The sequence below is a fragment of the Sorex fumeus genome, unplaced genomic scaffold, assembly GCF_029834395.1.
Source record: "Sorex fumeus unplaced genomic scaffold, SorFum_2.1 ptg000188l, whole genome shotgun sequence".
Lineage (NCBI taxonomy): Eukaryota > Metazoa > Chordata > Mammalia > Eulipotyphla > Soricidae > Sorex > Sorex fumeus.
The window spans coordinates 204,650-229,521 of record NW_026606245.1 but is presented as its reverse complement, the minus strand read 5'-3'; the positions used below and the strand labels follow the sequence as shown (position 1 = coordinate 229,521).

At 57.0% G+C, this 24,872-nt stretch overlaps 2 protein-coding genes across 2 annotated transcripts in view; one reads left to right on the top strand and one right to left on the bottom strand.

The window, feature by feature from the left end:
- Positions 1 to 251: 251 nt before the first annotated feature.
- On the bottom strand, positions 252 to 7,659 carry ARPC5 (actin related protein 2/3 complex subunit 5). Its single transcript, XM_056107992.1, has 4 exons — positions 7,416 to 7,659; positions 4,888 to 4,960; positions 2,573 to 2,749; positions 252 to 1,440 (listed from the first exon to the last, which is right to left on the bottom strand). The coding sequence occupies exons 1-4, from the start codon at positions 7,556 to 7,558 to the stop codon at positions 1,378 to 1,380; spliced, it is 456 nt and encodes a 151-aa protein (XP_055963967.1). The 5' UTR covers positions 7,559 to 7,659; the 3' UTR covers positions 252 to 1,377.
- A 466-nt stretch (positions 7,660 to 8,125) lies between these two features.
- RGL1 (ral guanine nucleotide dissociation stimulator like 1) overlaps positions 8,126 to 24,872 on the top strand; it is an 88,547-nt gene continuing 71,800 nt past the window's right edge. The window contains exon 1 of the mRNA XM_056107989.1: positions 8,126 to 8,346. The gene's annotated coding sequence lies outside the window, so the exon portion shown is untranslated. The remainder of the gene's footprint in view (positions 8,347 to 24,872) is intronic.

Genomic DNA, 24,872 nt, shown 5'->3' with positions numbered 1-24,872 from the left:
CCCCGCTATAGCATTTAAACCCTCTCCACACCCAGGAAAACATCCCTCTTCCTGGCTCCCACATTCTTGGCTTTTTGCCTTTGGGACCATCCCTGGCCCGTGCTCTGGGTTCACTCCTGGCAGGGGCGGGCAAAACCCTACGCGGTGTCCAAGACTGAACCCGGGTTGACTGTGTGTCAGGCAAACACGTACGGAATTATACCGACCCCGTCCCGGCCCGAGCCCAAAGCAAAAAGCCCGACAAAGAGAACTACTCAACACTGATGTTTTATTTTTGCATCATTTGTACAAAACAGAAAAGCCGTTATATTATCAAAACCGGTGGGAAGAACTGGACTGCCTGGGGCCCTTGCCACAGACGTCGGGGAACGAGGAATCTGTAGCGTTTGAACACAGGACGAGTTCCCCGAGGGGGGGGCCTGGTGCGTTTCTTGGCATGTCTTGGGTGCCTTGCCAGGGATTTTGGAAAAGCACCAACCGTTTTGTTTTTTTTCTCTGAAGAACCCATGTGATTTGTCCAACAGAGTAGAAACACTTAGTATTATTATTATTATTTTTTGCAATATTTCAGGTTTTGGTATAAAAAAAAAATACTGCGTGTCCGTTTGGATCGGAACCCAAATGTTGGGATCACAATTTACCCTGTAGAACGCCGAGGGCCTGGACCGGGCGTCTGTCCATGGCGTTCACACCGTTTCCTGGAGAGCCTGGCCCGAGTGTGAGTTGGGTTCGAAACCATTTCCCAAAGAAGGTTCTAAGACAGGCGGGCAAAAGTGTCGTATAGACAGTGTGGATGGGGTCAGGCCTGGAGCCCCGTGGAAGCCACGGCCACTTGGGTGCCCCAAAGCCCAGCACACAGGTCCACGGCCGCGGTTCTTTTCCAGCCTGTGTCCTTAGGACCAAGAGCATCTCTGGGCCAGAAACGGGGTCCCAAACGGGCCTCGCATCCTGATCGCTTTGGTCCCGGTTCAAAATCCCTCGTCCCCCGCAGCCCCGCGAGGCCAGACCCCTCCCAAAGAACCAGCCCGTCGGGGTTTTAAACACCCCCCGTGAAAAGTGGAGGGATGTGGTGACCCTAAAAAGAGCAGTGAATACATCACTGAAGGTGGGGACCCCCGTTTCCTGCTGGTGTATCCTTCCAGGGCGGGACGGGGAATCCCCATAAAATTTTTTTTTTCAATCAAAGGAAAATCGATTATTATGTGCTTTTTTTTTTCTTTACAGACATGATAAGGGAAGCGAGAAGTTTGCAAAGCTGAGCAGAGCGGCTCCCCAGGGCGGCGGTGGCGTTCGGTGGTCCTGGTTTCTGGAGCGGCGGCTCCGACCCCCGCGGCCATCCGGGGCCCGCGTGGCATGGGGGTGGGGGTGCGCGCGCGATCACACCGTTTTCCTGGCGGTGAGGACCCGCACGATGGAGCCCACGCCCCCTGCGGCCAGCGCCTGTGGACAGAGGAGAAGGTCAGCCCCGGGCCCTGGACACCCCATCCAAACAGCGTTGCCCGGGGCTGGCGCTGGCTTGTGGGACTTTCTGGGTGATGGAGATGAGCCAGGCCTGGTGCCCACCCCCGCCCGGGGTTTCTGGGCAACAGCGAGCTCTGACAGATGGAGATGGGGGACCTTCTCACCTCCCCAGACGCCCAGGCCGGGAGCTGGGCGACTCCTTCTTCCTAGCTCCTCCTCGGGGGTGCTGGCAGGAAAATCTAACTGCATCGACCTCACCAACTTCTCATGAGACAATTTTTTTTTTTTTAAATCATCTTTTGGTTTTTGGGTCCCACCTGGCGATGCTCAGGGCTGACTCCCGGCTCTGTGCTCAGGGATCATTCCTGGCGGTGCGCGGGGGACCCTAGGGGATGCCAGGATTTGAACGCGGGTCGGCCGCGTGCCAGGCCAACGCCCTCCCTGCTGGACTATCTGTCCAGTCCCATCATATTATTATTATTATTATTATTATTTTGGCCTTTGGGGTCCCACCCGGCAGTGCTCAGGGGTTCCTCTTGGCTCTGCACTCAGGAATCACTCCTGGCGGTGCTCAGGGGACCCTAGGGGATGCTGGGGATCGAACCTGGGTCGGTGGCATGTCAGGCAAATGCCCTCCCCCCTGCACTGAGCTCCCTATTCCTCTGGGCCAGAGTAGTTTTTGTTTAGTTTTTTTTTAGTTTTGCTTTTTTGGGGGTCCCACCCGGCGATGCTCAGGGCTGACTCCCGGCTCTGCACTCAGGAATCACTCCTGGCGGTGCTCGGGGGACCCTGTGGGATGCCGGGGATCGAACCCGGGTCGGCTGTGTTCCAGGCAAATGCCCTCCCTGCTGTGCTATTGCTCCAGCCCCCACTTGATGCTTGGGGGACCCTATGGGATGCTGGGATTTGAACCCGGGTCGGCCGCGTGCCAGGTCAACGCCCTCCCCACTGTGCTATCGCTCCAGCCCCTCTCTCCCGAGGTTTGACATAGCTGGAAATTCTGCTTGCGGAACCCAAAGCTCCATGGCATCCCCGTCCGTCACAGTGCCACGGGACAGGAGCTGAGGCCGGGCGGGCAGGCCCGGGGACGTGAGGGGCGGCGGGCACCCACCTTCTCGTGCCACTGCAGCAGGACGGCGCTGCTGTTGTCGGACGGGCTCTCGAAGCCCTTGTAGATGTACTTCATCAGCAGGTCCACGCCGCTCTTGTCCAGCGACTGCACCGCCTTCTCGATGTCGGTGGCTTTGAAGGACACCAGCACCTTCAGGACGATGCTGCCCGCCCGGTCCTGGGGACGAGAGGGGCGGGTCAGGGGGCCCGCGGGGCCACAATGAACAGGCCAACAGGCTGGTGAACACAGAAGACCACAGGCTGGGGCTGTGTGCCTGTGTACAAATACAGTCCCCATAGATATGATGTTTGTGTTTGTGTGGGTGTACGAATACTGTGTATGTGTTTGTGTGTGTGCGTACACAAGTAGTCCCTATAGATGTGTTTGTGTGCATGCCTGTGTGTCCACAAATACAACCTCTATAGTTGTGTGTGTGCCTGTGTGTGATAGACCCTGTAGTTGTGTGTTTGTGTGTGAGCTCAGTTTCCCAGGGTTACTGAGATGTCAAACCGAAGTTAGGACAGGAAGGATGCTGGAATGCAACGGAGGGATGCCTGAGGAAACGCTTTCAGGGAGAGAGAGAGAGAGAGAGAGAGAGAGAAAGAGAGAGAGAGAGAGAGAGAGAAATGGAGAGAGAGGGAGAGAGGGAGTGAGGGAGCAGGAACTGTGCGGCCTTGGGAAGAGCGGTCAAAGGGCATTAACAAGTGAATAATCTGACCTTGTTTGTTCTGGTGTGGGGCCTGCCTCCCACACCGCCCCACCCCTCCCAGACAGCTGAACTGGCCCAGCAAGCTATCACCCGGCAAAGCCTGGCAAGCTACCCGTGACGTATTCGAGATGCCAAACACAGTAACAAGTCTCACAGTGTTATTGGGCCAGCTCGAGCAAATCGATGAACAATGGGAGGACAGTGACAGTGACAGAAATTATTATTATTATCATTATGTGTTTGGTGGCCATATTCAGTGGTGCTCAGAGCTGACTCCTGGCTCTGCACTCAGGAATCACTCCTGGCCGTGCTTGGTGGACCATATGGGATGCCGGGGATCGAACCCGGGCCGGCTGCGTGCAATGCCAACGCCCTCCCCGCTGTGCTATCACACCAGCTCCTCCAAGCTTCATTTTAAACAATCAAAACTAGAGGCCGGAGCAACAGCACAGTGGGGAGGGCATTTGCCTTGCACGTGGCCGACCCGAGTTCGAACCCAGGCATCCCATAGAGTCCTGCGAGCACCGCCAGGAGTGATTCCCGAGTGCAGGGTAGGGAGTCAGCCCTGCGCATCGCCGGATGGGACCCACCCAAAAAAAAAAAACCACGAAAGAACAAAACCCAAAACCCCAAAGAAAACCCAGTAACAAAAAAAAAAAAACACAAAGTCAATGGGTTCTCATTGCTGTGAAACCAACGGCCTCGTACAGAAAAACATTGGCCAATCCTGTTCACTTCCATAGTGTACGCAACAGGAAATTATGCTCAATAAATTAAACGGGAAGGTATTTCATTCTTTAGTCAGGGGTTGGGGCCACACCCGGGGGGGGGCGGTGCTCGGGGCTCACTTTCTGGCGGGGCCCGGGGTGACCGCTGTGGCATCACGTAAGTACTGTCCTTTCCAGACCTGACAGAAATCAACAGATCTGCCTGGGAAATACGTTCATGTATGTTGCAATACAGTTGAGAGGTTCTACAATTTTTTTTCTTTTTTTGCTTTTTTGGGTCCCATTCAGCAATGCTCAGGGCTGACTCCTGGCTCTGCACTCAGGAATCACTCCTGGCGGTGCTCGGGGGACCCTAGGGGATGCCGGGGATCAAACCCGGGTTGGCTGTGTGCAAGGCAAATGCACTCCCAACTGGGCTATCGCTCCAGCCCCTATGGATGGATCAGATATTGATCAAGGTGCTGAACTGGGTGATAGACCAGATACTATTATTTTATTATTATTATTTTGCTTTTTGGGTCACATCCAGGGATGCTCAGGGGTTCCTCCTGGCTTTGCACTCAGGAATCACTCCTGGCGGTGCTCGGGGGACCCTAGGGGATGCCCGGGATCGAACCCGGGTCAGCTGCGTGCCAGGCCAACGCCCTCCCTGCTGTGCTATCGGTCCAGCCCTGATGGTGCGTATTTTAGGGCTCCAAATTCCACCTGGCCCCTGTCCTCTGCACGAAGCCTGTCTGGGGGTCCTGGATTGGGGGGGAGGGTGGTCATGTCACACCCACTGGGGCTGGACCCTGAGGTCCCCTGCTCAGGTGACCTCTGTGCTCTCTCTGTCCCGTGTCCTTGGGGCTGCCCGCGGGCTGGGCACGGGGCTGACTCACCTTAGCTGCCTGGCTTTTGGCGTTGATGGGCGGGTTCTTCAGAGCCGCCTGCAAGGCTGCGGTCATGTTTCCTGTGAGTGACCGTTAAGGGAACCGAGGCAAAGGGGCACCGAGACCCGATTTTATGCATGAAAAAAAAAAAAGACAAAAAAGCCCCCAACAATCACCCCCTCCTCAAAAAAATAAAACCTCAAAGAAACCCCAAGCTAACAACCACACCTGTTGCCATGCTTATTAGTAAAACACTCAGTCCAGTAGCTTCCAAAAGATCAATACAAGGAAAACAGAATCAAGTTTTACAAAAACAAGAACCATTAACCCTTGGCTCTGATTCCCAAACGCTTCGAGAACCTTCCCCGGTCTAGTCGGGCGTGTGTGCCAAACATTACCACCGGTGTAATATTACACATAAAATAAATAAATAAATAAACAAACAACAACAGAGGGGCTGGAGAGATATAGCACAGCAGGGAGGGCGTTGGCCTGGCACGCGGCCGACCCGGGTTCGATTCCCAGCATCGCATAGAGTCCCCCGAGCACCACCAGGAGTAATTCCTGAGTGCAGAGCCAGGAGTCAGCCCTGAGCATCGCCGGGTGGGATCCCCCAAATATTAATTTTTTAAAAGAATAGTATGAGGGGCTGGAGTGACAGCACAGCGGGGAAGGTGTTTGCCTTGCACGTGGCCCACCCGGGTTCGATTCCCAGCATCCCACAGGGTCCCCCGAGCACCGCCAGGAGTAATTCCTGAGTGCAGAGCCAGAAGGAATCACTGTGCCTCACTGGGTGTGACCCAAAAAGGGGAAAAAAAAACCCCAACCAGGAAGGGCCCAAAGCAATAATACCACAGGGAGGGTGCTTGCCTTGCATGTGGTCAACCTGGGTCCGATCCCCGGCATCCCATAGGGTCCCCCGAGCACTGCCAGGAGTGATCCCTGAGTGCAGAGCCAGGAGTCAGCCCTGAGTATCACCGGGTGTGCCCCCTTCCCCAAATAAAGAACCCCAACAACCCAATGTGTCAGAATTTAGTAGGGTGAAAATTAACCTGGCTAGCGATTCGATGAACAACGGGAGGACAGTGCTACTGTGCTACCCTACCAATTTGGTCTTTCTTATGTGATTTAAAGACGGGGCGTTTTCACTTTGGGGGTGCTGGGGGCTGAGCCCAGGGACTCCTGGGGTTGGGGCGGGGGTGAGGGCTGGGTCACCTGTTCCTCCCTCCCAGCCCCAAAGACCAAGCCCTGGCTGGGGTGCTCAACACTGAGCCCCGAGACAGCACCACATGCTCCCAGGGGCTCGGTTCTCTCCCAGAGATGACTCCAGCTGTCACCGCCGGGTGCGTATGACACCGAGTCTCTCCGCTGAGAGCCCCACGGCAGGCCAATCAGATCGTCAGCAGGCTCAGAATTTCCCCTAAAAGGAAAACCACACTTTGTTCCTGCATCTCTGCGCTGACCCCCCGCTGGTGGCTTCCGGGCGGGTGACTGGCGTGAGCCAAGAATGCCTTTATCTCTCATCTCAGAAGATGCACCGATGAGAGAAACCGACCCAGCCGGTCCCCCTGAAGTCCAGGCACCATGTCCCCAGGGCCCCGTAGGGACACACACAGCATCAGTCACCCACCCAGAAGTGCCTAGCTAGCAAAAGGCCTGCCAAGGCCAGGCTGCCTTTAGCAGACCAGATGGCCCCGGCACTGAGGAAATTATTTCAATTATGCAAAAGCAGCTGATGGTGAAGGTTGGGGGGGGTGGGGGGTGGGGAGGAAGAACTCCAAGGAACACCCTAAGGTGAGCACTCCGAAAGGTGCATTTTTCCAGGCAGCCCAGACATAATGGTTACAAATTGCCCTCACTCCTAGGATGATTTAATTGGAGGCGGATGAAAAGAAGCATCTTATCTCCAGAGTCATTAAGAGTTCATCCCATCCTGGAGAATTGAGGGGTTATAAAAAAATAAAATAAATAAGTAAATAAATGAATTAAGAAGGCAGCGCTGGAGATTGCAAAAACAAAAACAAAAACAAAAAAAAAGAAAAAATAGGGTCCCATGCAAAAAAAAAGGATCCCGGTGATGAATATTCAAATATGCAAAACCCCAGGAACCAGGAACTGACAGCTGCGTGTCAGCGCACAAGGAACCAGCTGGGGGGCTCCAGGCAGGGTCCAGCCTGGTCTCAGCCTAGGGGTGGGGGGCGAGGGGCGGTCCGGGGGGGGGCCCTCCTGCACCCCTTCCCCGCCCCTGTCTAATTCTTTTCCTTCCCAGATGCAAAAAAAAAAGAACAGAGCTCCCCATGCAGGACCCACTGACCCCAGCTGGCCAGCCTGGGCGCGACCCCCCGACCCAGGCCCACCCAGGGGTGGACAAAGCGGCCTCGGGGGCAGCGGGCCAGGCTGGGGATGGGGAAGGAGCGCACGAAAGCGCCCCCTGCTTGAGCCCTGCCCACCCCGGGGGAAGGGCTGCCGGGCTCGGGCCGCGGTCCCGGCTGGGCCCGGGGTCCCGGTCCGGCCCGGGGGTCCGCGATCAAGGATATTGCCGCAGGCACGAGTCCACCTCGCCCTCGTCGGGTCCCGCCTGCCCGTCGCCGCCCTCCTCCTCGTCCACGAACTTGTTCTCGTCGTACTCATCCACGTCCACCTTGCGGAAGCGCGCCGACGACACCGTGTTCTTGGCCATCGCGGACGCCCGCGCGCTGCCCGCGACCCCCGCAGCCCCGCGCCGCTACTTCCCGCTTCCGCTCTGGGGCGTCGCCCGGGCCGCCGCGGAGCCCGGACACTGCGCCTGCGCGGGGCGGAGCGCGGGCCCCGCCCCGGACACGCCTCCCGACACAGGCCCCGCCCCCAAGTAGGCTTCGATCCTAGTCCCTCCCGGACCAGGCCCCGCCCCGAACACGCCCCCAGACAGGCCCCGCCCGCAACCAGACCACGCCCAGACAGGCCCCGCCCCGAAACCAGGCCCCGCCCCCGACCAGGCCCTGGCCCCGCCTCCCCACAGGCCCCGCCCCCAGCCTCGCCCGCTAGTCCAGGCCCCGCCCCCGGCCCCGCCGCCCCCCGCCCCCGCTCGCTTCCGGGGCGCCGTGCGCAGGCGCAGCCTCGCGGGAGGGGCGTGGCGAAGGCTTCGAGGGGCGGGGCCTGAGGGGCGGGGCCGGCAGGCGATTGGCCGCCGCGGTGCGTCACGTGGGCCCGGGCGCGTTTCCATAGAAACGCTTCTCTGCGGTCCCCAGCGGAGGTGCGCGGGCCCCGGTCGGCGGTGGCGATGGGCCGTGGGCGCCCCGGGCGTGCGCCGGCGCCCGCGGAGTCCGGCGGGATGGACGGTCCGGCCGGCCACGTGCCCAGCGCCCGGCCGGGGAGGACCGGGCCGGCCAGCCGCGCGCCCGGACGCCCCCGCGCCGCCTAGGACCCCTCGAGCAGGCGCCGCCCAAGGACGGCCGAGAGGTCACCGGGCACCTGCAGCGCCCGCCCCAGGTAGGGGGGGCCCGGGCGGGGGTGGGTGGGCAACGCGGGCCGCTGGACAGCGCCGGTCCTGCCGCCCGGACTGCTCGGGACCCCGACGCCCCCCAGACCCCCACCTCGGGGTGTGCAGGATCGATCTGGACACGGGGTCCGGGTGCATCACTCACTGCATCCCTCATCGGTTGCATCCAGGCTCCCTCCCTTCGCACCTCCATCCCCTGCACCCCGGGATGCTCGGGACCCCCCCCAGCCCCCCACCCCGGGGTGTGCAGGATCGATCCGGGCCTGAGGCCCGGCTGCATCACTGCATTCCTCATCGGTTGCACCCAGGCTCGTTCCCCCCCACCCTACCTCCATCCCTGCACCCCCGGGAGGCTGGTGGCCACCCCAACCTTGCATCTCTGCGTCATCAGCATCAGCATCTTGCTGAGACAACCCCCCCAAAAAAAAATTAAAATAAAAGCCCGATTTGAGGCTAGATCTCAGCCCCTTCCTATCTGATTGTCCCGCATTCTGAGTCTGGGTGGGAGGGTGAGGGGCTGGGGTCGGTCCAGGAGACTGTGATGGGGACACAGAGCCCCTCCGCGGAGGGACTAGGTCTCCCCAGGGCTTGGAGGTGGAGTGGACTTGGCTTTTATTATTATTATTGTTATTATTATTATTAATGTAGGAGTACTGCTATTTAATAAGCTGATTGAATTGGGCATGCACTGCACTGGGCTGGGGTTTGCCCCCTGCAGTGGGACCCCGGGGTGCTGCAGGGCCCCAGCTGGGCTTAGAGGTTCTGGGTAACTAGCAGGCCGATTCTGTGGGAGATGCAGTTAACTCAGCAGGCAGTGTTCCTGCCAGGGCTGTTATTCGCCCCTGAGTGAATAAAATGCGGAAAAGGCCTTAGCCAGTCCCGCTGGGAGCAGTCAATGAATGAGAGGCCCGGAGGTGATCGATTATTGCTTTTGGTGGGTGGGTGGGTTCCGGTGGGGGGGGGGGGCGGAATGGGGAAGAAGAGGCAGAGATGGACACAGCCAGGCAGGGCCAGGCCGAGACTCCCAGGAGGCCGGGAGGAATTCTCCTTCCTCTGCGGGAGGGTGCAGTGCTCTGCTGGGAACTCCCCCAAAGATCAGATCCAAGGGGGCATTTCTTACAATTAACCTTCAGGTTCTGAGCAGATGCCATTGGAAAACCTCCCCAGGGCCCTTCTTAAAATGGCCAACGGCATTTTTTTTCTACCTGTTGGTAAGTTCTTTTTATTTGATTTGATTTTTATTTGATTTTTAAAATTTTTTAAATTTTATTTTTATTTTATTATTTTTTTTGGCTTTTTGGGTCACACCCAACATTGCACAGGGCTTACTCCTGGCTCATGCACTCAGGAATTACTCCTGGCAGTGCTCGGGGGACCTTATGGGATGCTGGGACTCGAACCCTGGTCAGCCGCGTGCAAAGCAAACGCCCTCCCTGCTGTGCTATCTCTCCAGCCCCTATGGATGGATCAGATATTGATCAAGGTGCTGAACTGAGATGATGGACAAGATATTGATCAAGGTGCTGAACTGGGTGATGGACCAGATATTGTTATTATTTTATTATTATTATTATTATTTTGCTCCTTGGGTCCCACCAGGTGATGCTCAGGGCTGACTCCTGGCTCTGCACTCAGGAATCACTCCTGGCGGTGCTCAAGGGACCCTATGGGATGCTGGGAATTGAACCCGGGTTGTCCACGTGCCAGGCCAACGCCCTCCCCACTGTGCAATTGCTCCAGCCCCTTTATTATTATTATTATTTTTTAAAATCAGAGCGCAAAGTCTTTGGTCTTCTCACCTTGATGAATGGCATTATATAATGCAGAATTCAGATTGGTTCTCATGCCCCCCCCCCAAATCCATTTTAATCTTCTGCTCACTTGCGTGTTTAACTTTTATGTTTAACTGGAGCTGTGACGCAGAGAGCATGTGGAAGGTGATGGGACTCGGTGTCCCCGGAGACCCAGATTCAGAGAGAAACTTGAACACGAGGCGCCTTGGCGAGAGCGATTGGAAATAAGGATTTCAGAGCTGAGCCATCCCTCTGCCTGCACCGTGCCTAACCCCCACCTCCACCCTCCCCATTTCTTTTGTTTTAGATCTTACTTGGGATCTTTATTTCCTTATTTTGCAACTGGGAAGGAACCCGAGGGTAAAAAAAAAAAATCAGCTTAAGGGAACTGAAAGGGAGAAACGTAGTTACCCCAAGAGTATAGTTGCTTTGACTGCTGAGAATTGGGCTCTGTAAGCGGAATGCGTTTGAGACATGATCAATCAAAAATGTCCTCTTCTGATGCAGCATATATATATATATATATATATATATATGCAGCATATATATATATGCTGCATATATATATATATATATATATATATATCATGATCATCCTGTTGTTCGTCGATTGCCTCAAGCAGGCACCAGTAACGTCTCCTTCGTCCTAGCCCTGAGATTTTAAAAAAAGTGCCACATTCAAGGCTCTTTCAGGGTTAGGAGAATGAGTCCCATCCTTGTCACTGGTATTTAGCATATTGGGGACGCCACGGGGAGTTTGCCAGACTCTGCCGTGTGGGCAGGTGACATTCGGTAGCCTGCCGGGTTGTCCAAAGCAAGAATGAGATAATAAGGTGACCCCCACCTACTGGAATTAGGAGGATCTGGGTGGAGGATGCTCAGCCCCGATCCGAGCAGGCTTGGAGGTCTCAGCCCCGGGACCCGCATGCCTTTGTTCCTCTGCCGGTACCTTCTTGCGTGTGGAGAGTGGTCTCAGCATGGTTGTGACTGGTTCTGGAGGTCTTCAGCTGCCGGAGCTCTGCTCGGGGTGGGGAGGGAAACTCAACCCGCCCCCTCCAAGGGGCCCTGGTGAGGACAGCCAGGCGCGGGGGCAGGAAACTTTTATTTTATATATTATTATATATTTTATATAGCTATTATCAATTTGAAGATTATCTAATTAACCTCTTACTACTGATTAAAAATGATAGGGGCCAGGGGCTGGAGAGATAGCACAAGTGGGTAGGGCGTTCGCCTTACACACGGCCGACCTGGGTTCAATTCCCAGCATCCCATATGGTCCCCTGAGCACCGCCAGGAGTGATTCCTGAGTGCAGAGCCAGGAGTAATCCTTGTACATTGCCAGGTGTGACCCAAAAAGAAAAAAAAAATTGATAGGGGCCAGAGAAATAGTAGACATGGAAGAGAATTTGCCTTGCACAAGGCATCTAATAGGGTCTCCCAGCACCACCAGGGATAATACCCCAGTGCAGAGGAGAACACATCTGATCAGTGCCAGTTGGCCCCAAACAAACAAAACAGATTAGCAAAGGGAAGGAGACCAAATAAGCATAAATTTCCCAACTATGTACTGCAGTTTGCTTGTTGTTTTGAAGCAGTGTTGGGCCACACCCTAACAGTACCCAGGGATCAAACCTATCTGTCTCACTCTATACTTGAGTGTTTACCCCATAATATCTCTGAGGGTTATCATTAATGTCAATTTCTTTAAAGGTATAATACCCACTTTTCTGGCTGTTGGGAACTATTTAAAACACCAACTGTTGGGGCTGGAGCACGAGCACAGCGGGGAGGGCGTTTGCCTGGCACGTGGCCAACCCGGGTTCGATCCCCGGCATCCCATAGGGTCCCCCGAGCACCGCCAGGGGTAATTCCTGAGCGCAGAGCCAGGAGGAACCCCTGTGCATCGCCGGGTGTGACCCAAAAAGCAAAAAAAAAAAAGTAAAACAGCAACTGTTAATAAGTTGTAGGAAAATATTTTAGTCATATACAAAGAAATAGAATTATCTATGTAGATGACAGCAATTATTAAAAAAAAATTTCTTGGGGATTTTGAAAGATAAACAAGTTTTAGATCCACTGTCCTCCCGTTGTTCATTGATTTGCTCGAGCGGGATATATATCTATATATATAGATACATATATTATCTATATATTATCTATATATATCTATATATATAGACTATATATATAGTCAATCTATATATATATAGATTGACTCGGTGATAAGTACCTATTTTAGATGTTGCTGTCCAGTGCTTCGATGGGATGAGATGGCAATTTTAGAATTGCGTCTAGTGATTTGGTATTCTTCAATGAGTGCATTAATTATCCTATCCCATTAAATAGTAGCTGAGTCTTGATAAGGCTTTGGGGGTAGAAGCCGCGTGGTGTGTGTGTTTGTGTAGAAATCTGTCCTCATGATCGTTTCCTTTAGAAATCTGTATTTTCCCCAGTTTTTTGCACGTTCTAAATTTTTCATGGTAAAATGATTGATTTTGGGTAAGATTATTCTCCTTCTGTAAATTTTCCAGAGTAAAGGGAATATTTTTTTTTTTGCTTTTTGGGTCACACCCAGCGATGCACAGGGGTTCACTCCTGGCTCTGCCCTCAGGAACCACTTCTGGCGGTGCTCGGGGGATCATATGGGATGCTGGGAATCAAACCCGGGTTTGCTGCGTGCAAGGCAAACGCCCTCCCCGCTGTGCTATCACTCCAGCCCCGGGAATTCTTTCTTAAGAATCCATGCTTAAAAATCTCTATCTGTCCCTGGAGATATATATATACATATAGTTTTATTTTGGTTTTGATTTTTGGCCAGACCCCTCGGTACTAAGCCCTTACTCCTGGCTCTGCAGCAAGGAATCACTCCTGGCAGTGCTCGGGGGACCCTATGGGATGCCGGGGATCGAACCCGGGTCGCCCGTGTGCAAGGCCAAGGCCCTCTCCGCCGCGCTGTCGCGCTGGCCTCATCCTGAAAGGTTTTAAGGACATTCGTTGTGCAAGTATCCTGAGCTGGTGGGACTGAATCTGGCGTGGTGGAGGGTCTTTTCCTCGCCCGCCAGTGCAGAGAGGGAACATTTCTGGCCAGAAGGGATTTGGATCAAACCATCCCCGCTCAGATCTTCTCACTATCCTGGGAGCGAGGTGGGTAAGGGCCACTCACTCGGCGATGCTCAGGGCTGACTCCCGGCTCTGCACTCAGGGATCACTCCTGGCGGTGCTCGGGGGACCCTAAAGGATGCCGGGGATCGAACCCAGGTCGGCCACGTGCAAGGCAAACGCCCTCCCTGCTGTGCTATTGCCCTGGCCCCCTTTCCTCATTATTATTATTATTATTATTTGGCTTTTTGGGTCCCATCCGGCAATGCTCAGGGCTGACTCTGCACTCAGGAATCACTCCTGGATGTGCTTGGGGGACCCTATGGAATGCTGGGGATTGAACCCGGGTCGGCCATGTGCAAGGCAAATGCCCTTCCTGCTGTGCTACTGCTCCGGCCCCCACCTCCTGTTTCCCTGGTTTTTTTTTTTTTTTTTTTTGCTTTTGCTTTTGGGTCCCATCCGGCAATGCTCAGGGCTGACCCTGGCTCTGCATTCAGGAATCACTCTTAGTGGTTCTCGGGGGACCCTATGGGATGCTGGGAATAGAACCCGGGTTGGCCACGTGCAAGGCCAACGCCCTCCCCGCTGTGCTGTCGCTCCAGCCCTGGAACTTGATTTTTTTTTTTTTTTTTTTTTTTTTGCTTTTGGGTCCCACCCGACGATGCTCAGGGCTGACCCTGGCTCTGCATTCAGGAATCATTCCTGGCGGTGCTCAGGGGACCCTATGGGATGCCGGGGATCGAACCCGGGTCGGCCACGTGCAAGGCCAACGCCCTCCCCGCTGTGCTGTCGCTCCAGCCCCTGTCACTTTCATTGGAAATAGAAGTGAAGGAAGTGTCACTTGGGTGTCTAAAGGGCTCATAGGCGTGAAATAAATAGTCGAACGTCAGTTCTGGTGGTGATGATTTTATTCCTCTGTTCCCTAGCAACGCCATTTATATAAATTATCATTGTGCAGCGTACACAGTTCACACCATGCAATTGCCGTGGTATAAAAAGATTGTTCTCCACGTCATTCCCAGGGGGCTATATTGTGGCTTGATGCTCTCCCCAATGTCCATATCGACTGCTAAGTGTCGAAACCACCAAGCTCAAGAAATTCAAGTTTTTTGTTTCTTGGTGATTAATTTTAGCTTTCCTGGGCTTATAATTATGTACTGAGGTAAACCAGGCTGGGCGATTCTATAACGGGGCTGCTATTTATATATTCGTGCTTCAAAAATTGGAAGCATTTTCACTGGTGTCTTGTCTCAGGGAAAAAAACAACAAAGTTTTCTGCTAAATGAAAGAATCAACCTTGTTTTGCTGAAGCATTTAGGGAGTGTGAGGTTTTCTATTTAATAATTTCCATCTGCTTATGCTAATAGGTATGGATTTAATTTTTTTTCTTTTTGGGTCACACCTGGAGATGCACAGGGGTTACTCCTGGTTCTGCACTCAGGAATCACCCCTGGCGGTGCTCAGGGGACCATATGGGATGCTGGGAACCGAACCCGGCTTGGCTACGTGCAAGGCAAATGCCCTACCCGCTGTGCTATTGCTCCAGCCTCTGGATTTAATTTTTTTTCTTTTGTTTTTGGGCCAACCCGAAGGTGCTCAGGGCTGACTCCCGGCTCTACACTCAGGAATCGCTCCTGGCGGTGCTCGGGGGACCCTAGGGGATGCTGGGGATCGAACCCGGGTCAGACGTGTGCAAGGCCAACGCCCTTCCTGCTGTGCTCTGGCCTCTCCAGTTTCTATTTTCCTTTTTTTTTTTCCTTTTTGGGTCCCACCCGGCGATGCTCAGGGCTGACTCCCGGCTCTGCACTCAGGAATCGCTCCTGGCGGTGCTCGGGGGACCCTAGGGGATGCCGGGGCTCGAACCCGGGTCGGCCGCGTGCCAGGCCAAGGCCCTCCCCGCTGTGCTATGGCTCTGGCCCCAGACACCCCATTTTCTCTGCCCAGTTGCCCCTGGGGAGACCCCTGCTTCTCTCTTGGGGCGGTCGCCGGTAGTGCCGCCGTGAACGGGGCAGAGCCCCCCTGGAGACCCCGTTCTTCGGGGCGTCTGTCCAGGGCCAGAGCTGCTGGGTCCCAGGCTCTGCACTTATCACGGGGAGTGGGGGACGGTCGCACCTCAGGCCAAACCTCCCTCCATGAGACTCGGAGCGTTGGGGTCCATCGGCCCTGCCCTTCCTCGGGGGCACAGTGAGAAAAAGGGGATGAGAGCCACCTTCTCTGCCATAGGTCGTCGGGCTCAGTCAGAGGATGCCCTGCAGGACACCTGGCTTAGGCCGGGTCCCAGGAAGGCCAGGAAGCTCAGGCCGCGGGATCGCAGATGCCCCTGACAGGATGGCCCTGAGTCACACTGGACGCTTGGCGCCAGAACCCAGTTCTGCTGCTTCCATCCGGACCTGAGCACTGGCTGCCTCCCCGGGCTCAGGTCACACTTCTCACCATGGTTTGAGTTACCTCCGGAGCCTGCGTGTCACGCTTCTGCCATAGCCCTTTGTCAGCGTCTCTAAGTAACGGTCACTCAGACCCGGTCACTCAGATTCGCAGGAGGACGCCGTTGGCGCTGGTTCGCGGTGGCGCTGGCTCTGCATTTTATTTTTTATTTTTTTGCTTTTTGGGTCCCACCCGGCGATGCTCAGGGCTGACTCCCGGCTCTGCACTCAGGGATCACTCCTGGCGGTGCTCAGGGGACCCTATGGGATGCCGAGGATCGAACCTGGGTTGGCCGCGTGCCAGGCCAACGCCCTCCCCGCTGTGCTATGGCTATGGTCCCTGTTTATCGATTTAATCTGCTGCGTTGGCATCTCCAGGGAAAAGCGTAACCTCTCCTGTCCTGCCCTGTTTCCTTGCTGGGCTCAGGGGGAGGGACGTCGGGGTGGACGGAGGGTAGGGGGAGAGAATGAAGAACTTGAGAAGTTGTGTGTGTGTGTGTGTGTGTGTGTGTGTGTGTGTGGCCTTTTGGGTCACACCCAGTGATGCTCAGGGCTTCCTCCTGGCTCTGCACTCGGGAATCACTCCTGGTGGTGTTCGCTATGGGATGCTGGGAATCGAACCCAGGTCAGCCGTGTGCAAGGCAAACTCCCTCCCTGCTGGAGTATCCGGCCCCTTCTCTCTCTCTCTCTCTCTCTCTCATGTCAAAACCTCATCCTTTGTGCATGCAGGAAGAACCAATTATCAGCGGCAGGTCCCCACGTGGACGCTGCTTTTTCTCCTTTTTGAGCTCGGTCGGGAGGCAGCCAAGAGCCGAACCCTTGAATCCACACACCCAGAGGGTCAGCCCTGGAGCACGTCTGAGACTTGTGTGTGGCGCGAGAGTTTTTCATTTCGTCTCGGGTTGCTCTGGGGGCCCGACCTGGCGACGCTCAGTCCTTCTTCCTTCCTCCTGTCTCTGCACCCGGGAGCCCGTCAGGGAAGTCGGGGACGCTCCCTGGACTGAGGGGGCCAGGCCAGCGCCCTCCCCGCCCGACCCTCTCTCCGGACCCACAACGTTGTTATTTTTGCAGGGGGAAGCTCACTCCCAGCAGTGCTCGGGGCTGGCTCTGGGCTCTGTGCTCAGGGGTCCCCCACTGCCTGTGCTCAGGGGAACATAAGCAGTGGGAGGAGGCGGAGGAGATTGAACCAGGAGGGCCCTGTGTTCGCTTGGATGGGGTTGGAGGAATGTCAGAGCAAACTTGGGGGTGCCCCTGGCCCCCATTTGCAGCCATGGTTGGTGGGTTAGCAGCAGGGCAGCAACCCGGCCTCCGCACATGCAAAGTCGGTCCACTCCAGGCGGCCCCCGGCTCTGCGGTCAGCTCGGATCCCGGGGCTCATTGCCGGAGGACTCGGGTCTGTGCAGTTCCCAGACGCAGCCCGGAGGCGTGGCAGGGCTCCTCCTGAGCCCTCTGCAGACTTGGCAGTAAGGGAGTCCGGAGGCTTCTGGAACCGTCCGGGGCTCTATCCAAGGCTGCTTCCTCTCCATCTTCCGAATCACAGTGTTTGCTGCGGCCAGAGCTCGCCTGGCATGGGCCAACCCGGGTGCTACTGGGCCCTGGCACTGCGTTTGGGCACCTTGATCTCTGCCAGGAGCGATTCCTGAGCACAGAGCCGGGAGTTGGCCCCAAGCACAGAGCCGGGAGTGATTCCTGAGCACAGAGCCGGGAGTCAGCCCTGAGCACAGAGCTGGGAGTCAGCCCCGAGGTACAGAGCCAGGAGCGATTCCTGAGTAAAGAGCCGGGAGTCAGCCCTGAGCACAGAGCCGGGAGTTAGCCCCGAGCACAGAGCAGGGAGTAAGCCCTGAGCACAGAGCCAGGAGTCAGCCCTGAGCACAGAGCCAGCAGTCAGCCCTGAGCACAGAGCCGGGAGTGAGCCCCGAGCACAGAGCCGGGAGTGAGCCTCGAGCACAGAGCCAGGAGTCAGCCCTGAGCACAGAACCGGGAGCTCTCTTCCTTCCTTGTTTGGGGGCCACACCGGCGGTGCTCAGTGATCATCCCTGGTGGCTCTCGGGGGCTGTGTGTCTGGCTGTGCCCGGCCCGCTGTGTCTCCGCAGGGCTCAGAGACCCGACCGTGACCCCCCCCCTCCATGTCTGCGCTGCCCACTGACCGCGACCCCGCTCCCCAGGGTGGGCAGCTGGGGCAGGTCCCGGTGCTGCACCAGGTCCCTGTTTGGGGGACCCGGAGAGGGACCAGCACGAAAGCCACGGGCGCCCCGAGGCCGGGCCGGGCAGCCCCCCATGGCCGGGAGGACCTGGGCGCTCCCCGGGGCAGCCTGGGCACCCGTGGGCCCCGCGGCCTCTGCCGGGGGCTGGACACGCGGCCCCGGGATGGCCTGAGTGTCCGCGGCCAGTCTCCTGTCCACGGGGGTCTCTGGGGGTCTGGAGGAGCAGCTCCTTGTGGGCACTCCGCTGCAGCCGGCCACCCGCGGGGGTCTGCGGCTTGAAGAAGGCAGGGCCAGCGACCCCCCACCCCCGAGGCCCCCGAGATCCTCAGACCCAGGGCCCAGCACGCCTTCTTGGGGAGAGAGGCGGGAAGGTGAGCGCAGGGACTCGGGGAGCCCCACCCCATGGGCCTCCGCCTCCCCAGGACCGCTCGGATTCTGTGTGTGTGTGTCTGTGTCTGTGTGTCTGTGTGTGTGTGTGTCTGGGTGTGTCTGTAGGTGTATGTGTGTGTCTGTGTGTCTGTGTGTGTCTCTATGTGTCTCTGTGTGTTTGTGTATATGTTGTGTCTGCTGTCTGTGTATGTCTGTGTGTCAATATCTGTGTCTGTGTGTGTCTGTGTGTTGGTGTGTGTCCGTGTGTGTCTGTGCATATCTGTGTGTGCCTGTGTGTCTGTGTGTCTGTATGTGTCTGTATGTGTCTGTGTGTGTCTGTATGTGTGTCTGTGTGTGTGTTTGTCTGTGTGTGTCTGGTGTCTGTGTATGTGTCTGTGTGTGTGTAACTGTGTGTCTGCATGAGTGTGTGTGTCTGTGTGTGTGTCTGTGTGTAGCTGTGTGAGTGTGTGTGTCTGTGTCTCTGTGTGTGTCTGTGTGTCTATATCTGTGTGTGACTCTGTGTGTGTCTGTGGGTGTTTGTGTGTGAGTGTCTGTGTGTATCTGTGTGCCTGTGTCTGTCTGTGTGTGTCTGTGTGTGTCTGTGTGTAACTGTCTGTGTGTCTGTGTGAGTGTGTGTGTGTGTGTGTGTGTGTGTCCTCAGCAGGGCCCGGCAGGTCAGTGCTTGCCCCTCGCCATCATGTTGCTCAGGCCTGGGGGTGCCCGGGGCTGGGTCCGGCCCTTGGGAGAGCCCCTGCGGGCCTCTGTCCTCTTGTGGCCGCGGGACGGGGTGTGGCCTCTGCCACGCTGGCCTCTGTGTCGGGTCACAGCTGCCCCTGGCCAGTGAGCCGCGGGGGGAGGGGTCAGCGTTGGAGGGGCCAGAGCCCTTGGCGTTCGGGGTCCACCAGCTGCCGTCCGGGGGCTGCTTCCCTGCCCTCCCGGGTCCCCGCGGCTTTGCTGTCCCGTGGGGAGAGGCTTGGAGCCGAGGGTCTCTCCGGCCGCGCTCCTGCCGGGTCCCAGCCGGGGGTCTTTGCTTTGCTTCTGGGCCTCCCCAGCGGGACTCCCTCTGGGCTCGGGCCCCGCGAGCTCAGGGTCCGTCGGGGTGTGGGGTGGGACCCGGCCTGCCGCCTGCCCGCTGGCCCTAGCCCGTCCCCTAGGGTTGGACGGCCGCTGTGTCAGGGTCTCTCTGGGCTCGTTCCCCGGCCACCCTCCTCGGAAGGGCGTCGGAAGGAGCCCCCCGCCCGCTCCAGACTTGGTTCCAGCCCCAGAACACCTGTGTCCTCTGTGGCCCCCGGCCCGCGGCTGTGGTCCCTTGCGTGGTCCCCAGGAGGGGGGCCAGCGTCCTGGCAACCGGCCGGTGCCCTGACACGCCCGGCCCGCCTGCTTGTCCGCCTGTCTTCACCTTCTCCCTCGAGCCCCCTCCAACCCTGCTTTAAAAGTGGCCCCGGCTGGTCTGTTTGCAGTTACTTAGGGCGACTTCTCTGTTCCCAAGCTAAAAACGCCTGTTCCCTTAAAACAGCCTTATGGGTGGGGGTGCTGGAGCGAGAGCCCAGCGGGGAGGGCATTGGCCTGGCACGCGGCTGACCCGGGTTCGATCCTCGGCATCCTCTAGGGCCCCCCGAGCTCCTCCAGGAGTAATTCCTGAGTGCAGAGTCAGGAGTCAGCCCTGAGCATCGCTGGGTGGGATCCAAGAAGCAAAATAATAATAATAATAATAATAGCATTGGGTCCATCACCCAGTTCAGCACCTTGATCAATATCTGGTCCATCACCCAGTTCAGCACCTTGATCAATATCTGATCCATCCATAGGGGCTGGAGCAATAGCACAGCAGGGAGGGTGTTTGCCTGGCATGCGGCTGACCCGGGTTCAATCCCCAGTATCCCCTAGGGTCCCCTGAGCACCGCCAGGAGTGATCCCTGAGTGCAGAGCCGGGAGTCAGCCCTGAGCATCGCTGGGTGGGACCCAAAAACCAACCAACCAGCAATAAACCCCCCAAACCAGCACAGAAGCAGCTCATCGATTGGGGTCCCTGACGAGTGATCATCGTCAAGCTTTTTGGGGCTCCAGCGCCCACCCACTGTCCTCTCCTCGGCGGGAGGGAGGGCAGGTGCCGATCCTGCCAGAGCCCCTGTGCCCCCCCCCCCCCCCAGCCCTGCAGCAGAAACTGCCTCCCTGGTCTCCATATGGCCCATTCCCCAACCCAGGAGGGAGACCCGTCATTTTCCCGGCCGCCCAGCCTGGACACGTGGCAAGGACCAACAGCCCCGGGTCTGGAGGGCAGAGAGGGGCCAGGGTGGACATGCACACCCCCGCCGGTGGCCGCCAGTGGCCACCAGGGGGCGGCACAGGCCAGCGCGGGCAGCGGGTAGCGGGGACTCCCTGGTCCGTCTCCCCATGCCCACTGCCAGGGTGCATGTAGGAGGACCCAGCCCTTGGGAAAGAGGAGCCGGGGGCCTCGTCCCTCTTGCTAGAAAGATCCAGAGACCTGCCCGGTGGGAGCCAGTAAAGTGCCCACCTCTGCCTGCTCCTGGCTACAGGTTCAAAGTCGCAGGGAGGGCCCTGAGGACCCCAGGACAGATCAACCCCGGGGGGGTGGGGGGGAGGGACACACCTCTGTCTGCTTTGTCTGCCCCGGGAAGCACTGTCACCTCGAGGGTGTCGGATGTCCCACGTCCCACGTCTAAGCCCACATCCCTGATTGATTCGTGGGTTCATCCCTTTGGGTCCGTGTCTGAGCCTGGGGGAGGCGGGCGGCTCGCGCTTTTCTTGGGTGGGGGTCTCACCCGGCGGTGCTCAGGGCTGACTCCTGACTCGGTGGTCTCAGGGATCTTTCCTGGTGATGCCCGGGAGCCAACTGGGGTTGGCTGCACGCAGAGCAAGAGCCTTTGTTGAATCTTTTTTTTTTTTCTCCGTTTTAAAAAATGTTTGGGGGGGGCGGGGGCGGAGCGATAGCACAGCGGGGAGGGCGTTTGTCTGGCACACGGCTGACCCAGGTTCGATCCCCGGCATCCCATAGGGTCCCCCGAGCACCACCAGGAGTAGTTCCAGAGCGCAGAGCCAGGAGTCAGCTCCAGGCACAGAGCCGGGTGTCAGCCATGAGCACAGAGCCGGGAGTGAGCCCTGAGCACAGAGCCAGGAGTGAGCCCTGAGCACAGAGCTGGGAGTCAGTCCCGAGCACAGAGCCAGGAGTCAGCCCTGAGCACAGAGCCGGGAGTCAGTCCCCGGCACAGAGCTGGGAGTCAGCCCTGAGCACAGAGCTGGGAGTCAGCCCTGAGCACAGACCGGGAGTCAGCCCTGAGCACAGAACCAGGAGTCAGCCCGAGCACAGAGCCGGGAGTCAGCCCTGAGTACAGACCGGGAGTCAGCCCTGAGCACAGAGCCAGGAGTCAGCCCGAGCACAGAGCCAGGAGTCAGCCCTGAGCATAGAACTGGGAATCGGCCCTGAGCACAGAGCTGGAGTCACCCTGGGTTGGGGCCAGCTGTGGCCCCAAACAGAACAAGAAGCAGGACGCCTGACCCTGCCCATCCTCGCCCGGTCCGGAAGTGGCCTGTTTCATTTCTTCTTGATCCTTTTTCTCGTCTTGTTTTATTTTTCTCTTAAGGCCAGACCGTTTGTGCCTTCTCAGACCGTTCGTGTTTCTTACATTAAATCACTTGAACGGAACCGTTCATTTTTCTTCTTAAAACACCTGGCCGGAATATGAGCCCTGAAGAGCCTCAAGGCTTGTGCTTAAATGAGTCAGATTTCAGATTCTGTAAAGTTGTCCCGAAGTGTGTGCTGGAGAAAAGGGAATTTTTCCTTAAAAAAAAAAAAAAAGCAGATTGAGGCTGGAGTGATAGCACAGGCGGGGAGGGTGTTTGCCTTGCACGCGACCGACCCGGGTTCGATTCCCAGCATCCCATAGGGTCCCCCGAGCACCAGCCAGGAGTGATTCCTGAGTGCAGAGCCAGGAGTCAGCCCTGAGCATCGCCGGGTGGGACCCAACATGCCAAAAAAAAAAAAAAAAGCAGATTGTTTTGTCTCGAAACACTGAAGATGCAATATGGGAATCGCCTTTGACTTTTTAGGTAAAGGTAAAGGTAAAGGCCCTCCCGTCGATCGTCGATTTGCTCGAGCGGGCCCAGTAACGTCTCCATTGGAGACTTTGTTGTTACTGTGTCTGGCATATCGAATACTCTCGGTAGCTTGCCGGGCTCTCCGAGAGGGGCGGAGGAATCGAACTCGGGTCGGCCATGTTGGCCGCTTGTAAGGCGAACGCCCTACCCGCTGTGCTATTACCTTTACCTTTACCTTTAACATAAATAATTTAAAATAAAGGTAAAGGCCCTCCCGTTGATCGTCGATTTGCTCGAGCGGGCCCAGTAACGTCTCCATTGGGACTTTGTTGTTACTGTGTCTGGCATATCGAATACTCTCGGTAGCTTGCCGGGCTCTCCGAGAGGGGCGGAGGAATCGAACTCGGGTCGGCCACGTTGGCTGCGTGCAAGGCGAACGCCCTACCGCTGTGCTATCGCTCCAGACTTTTTAGGGCAGGATATTAAATGCAGTAAAAATGAGCGTGTTTGGCGGAGCCAGAAGCCAGTGAAACCAAAACTCACCAAGAGAAGCCAGTGGCAGAGGCCCGGGAATACTGAGCCAAGGCCGGGAACATTCCTGAGGACGTTTATCCCTTGAAGGCAGCGAGATCCGAAAAATGAAAATAGTGTGAACCCTACAAAAATATGACCCAATAAATGAATATAAACCCCCCTCCTTCCCTCACTCCCTTCTTCCTTCCTCCCTCCCTCCCACCTTCCTTCCTTCCTTCCTTCCTTCCTTCCTTCCTTCCTTCCTTCCTTCCCTACTTCCTTCCCCCCAAAAAACAAACAAAAAAGAGACCACCATCCCTGGACACCTTCCCAGAGGCCCCTGGGAGGAGCTTCCATGCCAAGGAGACAATCCCTAAACTCTCTCACATGCATGGGCTTTATGGATTAATTTATTTTCAGCAGTGCCAGGATAGAGTATTGGAAAGAAATCAATGGAGAAGGAAGGAAGAAAAGGAAGGAAGGAGGGAGGGAGGGAGGGAGGGAGGGAGGGAAGGAAGGAAAGAAGGAAGGGAGGGAGGGAGGGAGGAAGGAAGGAAGGAAGGAAGGAAGGAAGGAAGGGAGGGAGGGAAAGAAGGGAGGGAGGGAGGGAAGGAAGGAGGGAGGGAGGGAGGGAGGAAGGAAGGAGGGAACGAAGGAGGGAAGGAAAGAAGGAAGGAAGGAGGAAGGAAGGAGGGAAGGAGGAAGGGAGGCACAGAGGCTCTGTGCCCCTGGAGGCGTTGCTCGCCTGGCTCTCGCCTGCCACAGTGTCCTACGCCTGCTTATCCCTGCTTATCGGCTTGTCCCGGATGGCGGCTGCCCCTCCCGGCCCCTGGGTGTCGCCGCCGTCCCGCTGCCCTCCGAGGTGACAGCTCTATCGGGCCTGGGCGTGACTCACGAGGGGCAGCGAGGCCTGCAAACACCCGCCTGGCCTCCTGCCCGCCCGCCGCTGGGCCCGGGGAGGGCGGACGTGCGCCTCCAGCCCTTGGCTCGGACCCAGGACCCGTCTGTCCCTGCGGGGAGCGAGGCCACGTCCTCGTTCGGAGAGGGACACGTGTGTGATGTGCAGGGAGGGGGCGGAATCCCAGCTCGGTGAGAGCCTAAGTGAGCAGGAAGGCGTCCCTCAAGAGAGCACTCCTGGCGGGGCAGGGTTCGTGCCTGGGTCTCTGACCACTGTGCCATCTTTCTGGCCCCCCGGAAGCAATGTTTATACCTAGTGTTCTGCGGTGCTCAGGGATGCCTCTCAGTTCTGTGCTCAGGGATCACTCCTGGCAGGGCGGGGGTTCGAGCCTGTGTCTCTGGGTCAGTGCCTGACCACTGTGCTATCTTTCTGGCCCCTGGGAGCAATTTTTTTTTTTTAACCTGGCGTTCGGCTTTGTTTGTTTGTTTGTTTGGGGGTCACTCCCAGCCTGGTGCTCAGGGCTTCTTCCTGGGTCTGCGCGCTCAGGGGTCCTTCCTGGTGTGGCAGGGGCTCAGGAGACCTTGTTGGGTGGGTCGTGTGCAGGGCAAGTGCCATCATTCCGCCCTCCCTCCCCCTCCCCCGTCTTTATCTCTCCAGCCCCAAGAGCTGTGTTTCGTTGGAAGAATGCAGTGACTTACTGTCGAAAACTGGTCCAGTTAGAGCGAGGAATCTATATGCAAAAAAAAAAGTGCCTGTCAGATTTTCAAGAAATTATCTTGGGGCAATAGCACAGCAGGAAGGGCGTCGGCCTGGCATGCGGCTGACCCGGGTTCGATCCCCGGCATCCCCTAGGGTCCCCCGAGCACCGCCAGGAGTGATTCCTGAGTGCAGAGCCAGGAGTCAGCCCTGAGCATCGCAGGGTGGGACCGAAAAAGTGAAGAAAAAAAATTAAAAAAGTGAAGAAAAAAAATTAAAAAAGACCTTGGCTTGTAACGGCCTCCAGGCAAGCCTGCACCGAGGTGGAGCCATCCAGGGTCCCGGGGGCGAGGGAGGTGACCCTGTGACAGCTTCGAACTGCACCGGGCCGGGGTGATATCACCAGGAGCCCCGGCAGGGAGGGGCGCCTGGGAACACAGGGTCACTCCAGAGAACCCTCAG